We start from the raw sequence: 10,199 nt of genomic DNA on the forward strand, positions 1-10,199 counted from the left end.
TTTTTTTTATATACTTCAGCTTTGTATACAAATACTTCACTGAAGTAATAGCACTTTCAGCATCCTCCTCCTCCTTTGTTTTGTTCTTCTTGTTGATACCAGAGAGGGACATGTGCTGTCCTTAATGTAATGATGCACTGCATACATTCAGAAGATCCCCAAAATATTGTTTTCCTCCTTGAAAAATATATCTCATCTTTGGAATCACTTGGGGGTGGAAATAGAGGTAAAGTGCATAAGTGTAGAAATGCTTCTGTGGATAGCATCAAATTATCTGACCTCATGATCATATAGAATCATAGAATAGAATCATAGAATGGTTTGGGTTGGAAGGGACCTTAAACACCATCTAGTTCCAACCCCCCTGCCACGAGCAGGGACACCTCCCACTACACCAGGCTGCCCAAGGCCCCATCCGACCTGGCCTTGAACGCCTCCAGGGATGCGGCAGCCCCAGCTTCCCTGGGCAACCTGTGCCAGGGCCTCACCACTCTCATGGTGAAGAAATTCCTCCTTATGCCTAGTCTAAATCTGCCCCTCTCCAGTTCATACCCATTGTCCCTAGTCCTATCACTACAAGCCTTTGTAAAAAGTCCCTTCCCAGCTTTCCTGTAGCCCCTTCAGGTACTGGAAGGTCACTACAAGGTCTCCTCGGAGCCTTCTCCTCTCCAGGCTGAACAATCCCAACTCTCTCAGCCTGTCCTTGTACAGGAGGTGCTCCAGCCCTCTGATCATCTTTGTAGCTCTCCCCTGGACCCATTCCAACAGCTCCGTACCCTTGATCTTGTCCATGATGGCCAGTGTCACCCTAAATTTCTTAACCAGTAAAGTTCTATTGCTTGAATCCTGCTCACCTCATGCATCTCTTCCCTAGCAAGGAGCAGAACGTGTTGGCAGTTGTAGATTGCTGCTTACCATGTTCATCAATCAATGGATAGTGTTCTTTTGAACAAGGCTGTTACTGCTTTCTTTTCCAGTGCTGTGGTATACAGCGAGATGCTAATAGGCTGCTGAACCACATCCAAGTCCTGAACGCCACCTTGGCATAGAGGTCTATCACAATACTTACTTACTTTGGTGGGTACGAGTTCGTCCTGTCTCAGTCACTAAACATGTTTTTCTCATCTTTCTTGTTACACACTCCAGTCACGTTTGGACCAGAGAGTTCTGACAGTGTGCCTTTGGAGATGTGATCCAGAACAGCTCATGGGAACAGAAGGTCCCGCTGAGCCTGCTGGCTGGAATAGCCATTAGCCACAAGGGGGAGGCAGTATTTAATGATACAAAGCATCATACATTTCAGCTGAGGATTTTGTTCTGATTGTGTAAATCAATTTTAGAAGTGAGGTGTTTCAGAAATACAAACCTGCAGGAACAGTCATAAATAGAAGGGTGAAGAAGTGTTTTTGCAGCAGCTGGGCAGCTCAGGCGGGGTTCAGCCTGGAATACAAGGCTGTTCGAGGCGTATGACAGCAAACAGCCATCACAGCAAGCCTCACAAGCCCTCTGCGCTCTTCAATCTCTTCTACAGAATCTTTGTTTCCAGAGGCAGCACTTACTTTCAGTTGTCTGGTTGTTACCACTAGTGTTATACGCAGTAGGCAGTACTTTCAGGGCTATTGCATCAGCATGTTTACTCTTTTCACTTTCTCTGATGACTATCCAGAATCTGTCTGTAACTGGTAATTTTGCACAAGTCCTTCCACAATAATTTCTCAGACAGCACTACCTTGCGAGTAGGACTACAGGCTATGACTGCTCTTCTCCGTTTATAATACATCTTGCCATGCAGGTGACTTATCAGTCACCAGCCTTAGTACTTTTGCACAGCAGGTGATCACACATACAAGCTGTGAGATGTGATCACTTTTTAAGAGCCCTTTCGAAGTTAAAGACCAGGCTGCATCATTCATGTCTGCATGATTCAGCAGGCATGAGAGTCTTGGTACTGTGTAGGTCTTCAAAGCAGTTAGCTTTCTAGAAAGTTTTTGTCAGTGCTTTTCCCATGTTAGAAAATCAAGAATTGAGTTTCAATAATCGGATTTAGATGTCTTTATCCAAAGGTATATTTTCAACCCTGGGGTATTTCAGTCTCCTGGAGCAACTGTGTTTGGCTTACGTTGAACAACTTCCAGTAGCTGCAGTCACTGATCATGGAAGGGTCATGGGTGGGGTTGATGAAAAAGCTGTGACACTTCTCCCTCGTGGGTTTTCAGATCAGTGCACTCACAGAAAGGTTTCTACAAGGCAGACAGTGTTTTGCATCCCCTCCCACGTGTTGTTTGGCAGAACCAAGTCATTCGCAAAGGCCAAGGTGGTAACCTGGCTTTGCCAAATTGTGGCATTTGCTCTGGTGGAATCCATAGACATGTTTTTCTAGGTTGCAGAGTAATGGATTGATTGAGTGACATTGGAATGCCTTGTTTGACATTGACCTGGGCGGCAACTGGCTCAGCATGATCCTTTTTAAACTCCAAACCAGTGGTAGCACTTCCAGATGAATTTTCATCTGACCCCATACTCAGATAGTTCTTTTTCCTTCAGAACCAGAGGGTATGTTCAAGTGTCACTGAGTAAAAGGCCCCAGACAGTTCTATGATTACTTCGCACAAGGGTTATAGTTTTTCCTAGCATATTGAATGATGAGTCGGTGTGATTTCACATTCTCAGAGCACCCACTTTCAGACATAAGGCCTTTGTCACCCATTGGCTATTAAAAGGCTAAGCTTTTTTTATCCCGTTTTTTAAAATTTATGAAATGAGTATTAAGATGGTTGATCAGATTGTGATAGGTCTCCCAGTTTCATTACATAACTTGATTTCAATGTCAAAATAGTTCTGTGTTCCTTGACACTACCCAGTGCAGATGCTGCCACCCTTAAGTGAGACAGACTGCTAATACCAGTCCTTTGGGGGTGTGCCTGTACAAGGTCTTTTAAATATATATAATCCAGGTTAGATGCTGAGTTTTTACTTGTTTCTTCTAACTCCTTCAAAATGTATTTAGTTGTTATCAGTTTAAAAGGTCAATTTGTCCACTTTTCTAAGATTTTGAAACCTCTCTGTGCTGAGAAATGGTTTCTTACTTTTCCACATTGACTTTACTGACCAAACATACCGATGCACACATTCATAGAGAGAACCTGTCATTATTTTGAAAAAGGATATTTTGCATAGGATAGTGCTCAGGAAGGAGAGGGGTATCAAATCTTTTGACCAAGAGGGTTGGTTCCCACCTGGGTCCTGATGTTGCAAACACCCCTGCAGTGGTGTCTTCTGCTAGATGGAGTAAGACTCACCAAAGTGTTGTTCTGGTGAATTCTTGTAATCCAGCCATGGACCTGTGTGACCACTAGAGTGCATGCGCGATCAGTTTTGATTATCTTAAATCATGTAAGAAACATGTCTACATGCAAAAGACAGTCCTACACGCAGTCCTTGCAGAGGCAGAAACCATTTCCACTGCCTATATAGAATTATGCATGATTTGATCAATTCATTACTCAACAATACGAGCAACCCAGGGAAATCCATGGCTGTGCACTGGACCCTTCACCCCAAATGATTAAGCAACATCTAAACATACAGATAGCATGTACCAGCTTACAGACCAGAGCTGCTGCACATCAGCAGGAGCTCCTTGGGAAAACCTCCGGCATAGCCCCAGCTGCCCTGGGAGTGCCAGCAGCAATCAGTCGGTTGTTTGGTTGTGAAGTGGCTAGCACATCGCTTGACCTCCTCATTGCCAGGCTACTCTAAATTTCGGTGAGTTACTTCTTTGCAGATCTGTCTGTTGTTGCAGCGATGCAGCGATTAGCTGGAGAGCTCCTGGACTGGGCAGTTAATGACTGAGTCCTTGGCATGCACGCAGGCAAAGCCTTCATACACAGCTGCACCATGACTGCAACTATAAGCTTGAATTTCATCCTTTTATCACAGCTATAATTTAAATTCCTTTTCTTTTGCCACAATACCTGAACTGTTGACCACCGTTTTCTGCCCTGTATCCTCCACACAGGAACTTTATTTTCTCATCCTCACACAGAAGCGCTCAAAAGTATGAGCAAGAGGTAAAGGAGAGCTTTAAGAGAGCCGCCACTAATAGTGTGGCATCCCTTTTAGCAAGATAGGTTGGTGTGTCAGATGTCTTCTGGCAGCTCCTAGTTAGGCAAAATGAGCAAAAGGCACCTGGACCCTCTGGGCAGCCTCCCTTTACCCACCCCTCTTCAGGAGCATTTTCTGAGGCAGACTTCCCTTCTCTAGCACTCAGTTCCTTGAAAGTACATAGTGTGTTTTGTGTTTCTCTTTGTGCTGCACATACCCAGGGCAGCAGCTGTATCACAAGCAGACACACCAAATAGGATGTGTGTTTTGCTTTTATTGAAAGCATGAGATGTCTCAGGGCATTTCCTTGCCTGCGTCAAAATGTGGAAAGTCATATTAACAGTTATTGCCTTGCAGAGCATGACTGGGAACTAGTCCACCAAACCCAGCACCACTATCTGGACCTCAGAACATTGAATTTTCTTCTGGAAAGGAACCCACAGCCCTCTGTCCCACGGCAGCCCAAGGACACCTCTTCCAATCTGCATTTTACTGATTTTTATAGTGACCAACCTGAACAATATACATATTGAAAAGATGCTCTAATCTCCAAGTTCAGTAGTTTTAAACTACTAGTTTGTTAGTAGTTATACTAACAAACCTAATACTAGCTCTTATTCTCAGTTTGATAACAAGTTGTCCTCTTTTTCTTTGTTTACAGTATTTCACAACGAAGGCATTCTCCATGTGAAGATGAGGGATGGCTAAATGCAAAGGAATGTGTCAAATACAAAAGATTAAGGATCTTTTATGAAGGTAATTCAGAGTCCTAGTGTCTGAACATTGTCCTAAAGCAGCTGGATGCTATAACAGTTCTTCACAGAGAGCAGGAAAACAAGAAAATCCACACAGTGAAATAAAAAGGAGCTGACTTGCAGAACGAGACATATCAGGGATCGTGAAGGAAGGCAGAACACCCCACATAACAGACAGACCGAAGGAATTACCCATCTTTCAGTGGTATAGTCATCTTTAATCACTCATGTTTAGGTAAAGCTGGTGCACTTACTTGTTTAACGATGCTCTTTCCTAAGAAAGAAAAAAAACTTTCCAATATAACCTCTTCTCAGCATGAAGATCCAAACTTTTATATGCCAATTTAAAAACTGTCCAATTTGTAAAGCACTAAAATTGTGCAATTTGCTTAGAAAGATGGGATAAAACAGCAACCACCTCACCCAAGTTTACAAAACAGTGCAGAAATGTGCAAGGGTTTTTATTAATTGTTATTGTTTAACAGGTGAGTGACCGTTTTCATAACCAAAAACTTCATTAAATATTCTGAAAACAAATTATTCTTGCATTCTACACATATGCGGCCATTTCCAAACAAATAACCAATCCAGAATGAGAGCTGTTTGGCAAGATGAAGCACACAAAAGAAGTTTCAACTTAACAACTTACAGTGGGGAAATGTTTCAAAAATCCGTAACACACCAAGAAACGTGAATTTGGGTAGAAACTAACAGGCCTGGTGCTTATAAATCAGTTGTACACTTTTAAAAAGCCCTCCTCAAATAACTCTTCAGTCTTAATATACCAATCTGCAAAGCGTCCATGGACAATAGTTCAACCAATAGTTGTACAATTGACACTTCTAAAGAAGTGAAAACAAGTATCAAACATTTATTACATTGCATCCAACCCTGTACAATTGAGCATATGATGCTTCAACTTACATATTCATACTGAAAAAGTATTTTATCCCCTTGATTACGTTTTCTTTGAGCATTTTGAGTGATGTCAGTGGCAAACTACAAAAAAAATGAAAAAGCAATTAATGTTTAAGAACTCATGAATATGCACAAAGTTGCAAGTCTTAAATAGACTGGCACTGATTCACTGGCTACTGTTTGGCAGCTGAGCTGCTTAACTGGCTGTACATCCATACGAAATGTGCCACAGCAGTGTGGTCAGGTACTTTCTGCGTCCCGGAGGAATTACACACAGGGTAATTAGGTGTTGAAACTAATTTGTTCTACTGGGCAATCAGGGCTTGTGCATATGGTCAGCTACAGTAGCTTGGCTCAGGCTGTCGCAAGAGGGGTAACTCAATTGCATTCTCATCTCCCAACCCACATATGCTTGGCATACAGACAAATTTGGGTGTTTGTGATGGCATCTCTTTTTTTTTTTATCTCTGTCTACTAGAACTTTGTTAAAAAAATAAATTAAAAATATCCAGTACATAAGATATTAATAAATTGGTACAACAGTATAATTGGCACCAGCAAGGCGAGCAAAAACACAACCGGAAAACTGAATAGTTGGGAAATATATCCAGTTTAAGAATTTTGTTTTGTGTTAAGATATTTTTGATGAGTAACTGGATTAGGTTGCACACACTATTTCAAAAGATTTATCTGCTGTCTTCTATGCCCAGATTGAAATGAAACTAGGAGGAAATAACGGAAGAAAAAACTGTATCTGCTGGAACTCTGTTAAACTTGGATAGGCATTCACTTAGCTCGATTGCTTCTGAGCCATGCAGCAGCTGATTGCCTACAGCAAACATGTTTGCCAAGTCTAGCCCTCAAATAAACAAAGAACTGCTAATTAAAGAAATGAAAACCTACCAACTTTAATCAAAGCCAAGTAGCAGAGAAGACCAGATGTTATAAGCAAACAGGCAAATACTGCCCCTCTGAGGTCTAAGGCTGGATTAGAAGGAAAAGTGTCAATTCTCCAAAACACATGGCACATCTGAAAAACTGCTTCTTACTGCTACAAGGACTCACAGTTTTAATGTATTTCAAGGACAGAAATGCACTAGAGTAGGGTTTTTTTTAAATACATCTAGATGTGTTTATTTTAATGTGCTAACTAAAGTAAAAAGTCCCCCTTCTGAAAAGTTTGCAAAATGTGTATATCTAGTTCTCACGGTCATGTGCATGTTAAGCATAAGCTCAAAATTTAAGAGTCATGGAAAAGCATAATTCAAAGCATAGTTCAAATTCTTCTGGAAGAACTGAGACAGTCAGGGAGAGAGGCAGTGGCTACCAGCGCAGGCTGCATTTAGGTTCCTCTCTGTGGATAACTAACAGGACCTGTGTCCAAGGAACCACGCCACGCGCAATGGCTGTAACTCACAGAGGTTCCTGCAAGCTAACCAGGTACCAGCCAGGTGCTGGGATGCAGTGGCAGCAGTGCAGTGATGTCTATAACAGAGACACACTGTTGGGTTACAATTAAAACCTTGACTCAGAAAAAAACGTAAGAATTCTTAACTTACCTACAGTATGGTAAGAATATAACTTCAACTTTGTATACTCTCCAGCATCCAAGTATGGATTCCTAGCTCCAATGAGTCTTTCATCAAACTGTTTCTTTATGTGTTATTTTAATTAGAGTCTTTTGGATGTTTCATTCATAAAGTTCTATTTATATATTATGGTGGAAGACAATGAAAAACTGATTAATTTGAAACATGATCACACTATTCCCCCCCTCTGAATACTAATACATTTATACACACGCACATTCACAAATATACGTTGTGAATGTGCGTGTGCTATAAATGTATAGTATACAAGCAGGAGGGAGGCAACTAGCCTGCTTATCATGTCTCTCAAAATCAGTTTTCATTGTCTTAAACAAATAAACAAAAAAAATAAAAACAAAATAATAATAAAAAGATAGCCTTGAGACACCATGTAAAACATCAGGGATAAGGAGCACAAAGTGCTACCCCACTTAGCGGAGACAAATCACACTTCTCTGCTGACAGAGTATGACCATCAATCAGGTAAATCTCTCTAAATTGAGTTCTGTTTTGCTACTTCTGATACCTGTGGAAGCTGGCATACACTGCAGTCTGCAATATAAGCACACTCACAGAGTTTTAGAGCATGCATAGCTCATTGGAGCATCTGCTGTTAGACACTGAAAGGAAAGGCACCAACACTGCGTATGCCCCATGCAAATACAAGTGCAACGAGGACGAGAAATGGAAACACAGTAGGAGAATTTAACAGCTTCAGACTACAACAGTGATTGTCCCTACTATACACAGTGGATCACGTGAAATCCCATTACTTGCACTACTTATCGTTTCCCTAAGATGGCTTTTTCTGCCCTCTTGAACTTCTGTAATTCAATAGCTAGTTCCCAATATCTCAGATACAGCCACATAAGTTTTCCATTTTGAGTTTTGTTTCTGTTCAGCAAATTGCCACAGTAGTTATCATGTTTGAAAATATCTTTTAAGCCACTTTCCATATGTAGAGACATAGCAAGAGGATCAGTTGCTGCTTTAACTAGCAGATTTTTCTCTATTTCTAATCTCTGGCTTCTGGGTACAACGAGACTGCAGTAGATGTCCTGTCTCTCTTTAAGTCCCTCTTCAAATTCTTTCAGTAAATTATTGGCTCTCTTTTGCCACTCTTCTTCCTTTGCCAGACAACTTCGGTACAAGTTACCTGCTGCTCCAGAGTGCAAAAGGACTTGTTTTTCTCGCTCTAACTTCTCCTGTTCCTGTTCTAGAATCCTTCTTTCTTCTACTAGTTTGCGACTCTGGGACACAAGGGCTTCACGGTAACTCAGGGTTCTGTTCCGTTCCTTTTCAAGCTCCAACTCCAAGTGAGCAACCGTGCGACGATTTTCTGTAATTACATCCCGGTATTTGGCTTCCAGGTCTTTTTGTAAAGATGAATGTCTTTTATAATATTCTTTTTTTTCTCTTTCTATTTCTTTTTGACATTCTCTGGTCCAGATCCAACCTATCATATACAAATAAGACTTCAGACATGAGCTAACATATATAACATTGATAGTTATGATTAATTAACTATGCCTCTACAGAAGCTATTAAGTGCTAGAAAACCTTCCTTCCTGCCCTCCCCAGTAATAGTTACTGTCCCACAAAATGTATTTCTGTGGATATGTGTTTCGCAGTAAGTAATTTTAAATGATCATGTTTCCTTTGAAGTGAAACCTCCTCTAGTCTTTTATTATTAATACAAACGCTTCTTGGATTAAAGAAGAAAAATAAAGTTATGGGGAAACAAACCGTTGGTTTCCAATGCAGGAACTACAATAAGAACTTTTCAGGTCTAGTAAATAAATACAGAATCATACAATGGTTTGAGTTGGAAGGGACTTTAAAGATTACCCACTTCCAACCCCACTGCCATGGGCAGAGACACCTTCCACTAGATCAGGTTGCTCAAAGTCTCATCCAACCTGGCCTTGAACACCTCTGGGGATGGGGCACTCGCGGCATCTCTGGGCAACCTGTTCCAGAGCCTCACCACCTTCACAGGAAACAAATTCTTCCTAGTATCTAGTCTAAATCTCCCCTCTTTCAGCTTAAAACTGTCACCCGTCGTCCTATCCCTGCACTCTTTGATAAATACCCCCTCCCCGTCTTTCCAATAGGCCCCTTTTAAGTACTGGAAGACTGCTATAAGGTCTCCCTAGAGATCTTACAGATAATATACATCAGTAGCTCCTCGGGTTGTTTGTTACCTTTGGGCTCTCTAGCACATCGTACATCAGCTCCTCTGAGACAAACCGGTAAACTGGAGCTTAGCAAATACGGATTCAATTCCGTGTGTGGAGGCTGGGCATTGCTTTAGCGCTATAAAGAGCGGGCAGAGCAAAGGCCACGCCCAGCCTGTCCCCCTGTCCTGCCGCAGATCCCCTCGGGTGGCCCAGCAGCCAGGCCTGGGCGCTACTTACGGAAGGCTGCCAAGCCCAGCATGGGGACCAGCAAGGCGTAGTTCCATCTGCTGCCTTCCCCCCCGGGCTCCCGCTGGTTTGGCAGGATGTTCCAGTTGGGAGGGTCATTTAAGTTATTCATCAAGGCACCTCAGATTTACAGGGCAGAAGCGCGGCCTCAGCAGGCCGCAGCGCTGCTACTGGGGTAGGGGGTGGGCGGTGGGGGTGCCCACCGCCTTCACTGCTACTGCTACTGCTGCTACTGGGGATGGAGGCGGTGTCGGAGCTCGAGGTGGTGCTGTCCCCCGGTTCGCGGCTCTGGGGGGCAACGCTGCCCCCCCAGCTCCGCTGCCGCCGTCCCGCAGGCCCCGCACGGTCCGGGCCGCTCTCACCGCCACCCGCTGGCCCCGCCCCCTCCCGGGTTAGCCCATGGGCCC

The 10,199-nt window shown here is 42.8% G+C and overlaps 1 protein-coding gene and 1 long non-coding RNA gene across 2 annotated transcripts; both read right to left on the reverse strand.

The window, feature by feature from the left end:
• Window positions 1-5,304: 5,304 nt before the first annotated feature.
• On the reverse strand, window positions 5,305-7,594 carry LOC138718533 (uncharacterized). Its single transcript, XR_011337101.1, has 2 exons — window positions 7,337-7,594; window positions 5,305-5,858 (listed from the first exon to the last, which is right to left on the reverse strand). It is a non-coding gene; the product is annotated as an uncharacterized lncRNA (long non-coding RNA).
• A 104-nt stretch (window positions 7,595-7,698) lies between these two features.
• Window positions 7,699-10,135, reverse strand: CCDC127 (coiled-coil domain containing 127). Its single transcript, XM_069853040.1, has 2 exons — window positions 9,784-10,135; window positions 7,699-8,822 (listed from the first exon to the last, which is right to left on the reverse strand). Exons 1-2 carry the CDS (start codon window positions 9,902-9,904, stop codon window positions 8,149-8,151), a joined length of 795 nt encoding a protein of 264 aa, XP_069709141.1. The 5' UTR covers window positions 9,905-10,135; the 3' UTR covers window positions 7,699-8,148.
• Between the last annotated feature and the right edge of the window lie 64 nt (window positions 10,136-10,199).

This window comes from Phaenicophaeus curvirostris, chromosome 3 (genome assembly GCF_032191515.1).
Source record: "Phaenicophaeus curvirostris isolate KB17595 chromosome 3, BPBGC_Pcur_1.0, whole genome shotgun sequence".
In the NCBI taxonomy this organism is placed as follows: domain Eukaryota; kingdom Metazoa; phylum Chordata; class Aves; order Cuculiformes; family Cuculidae; genus Phaenicophaeus; species Phaenicophaeus curvirostris.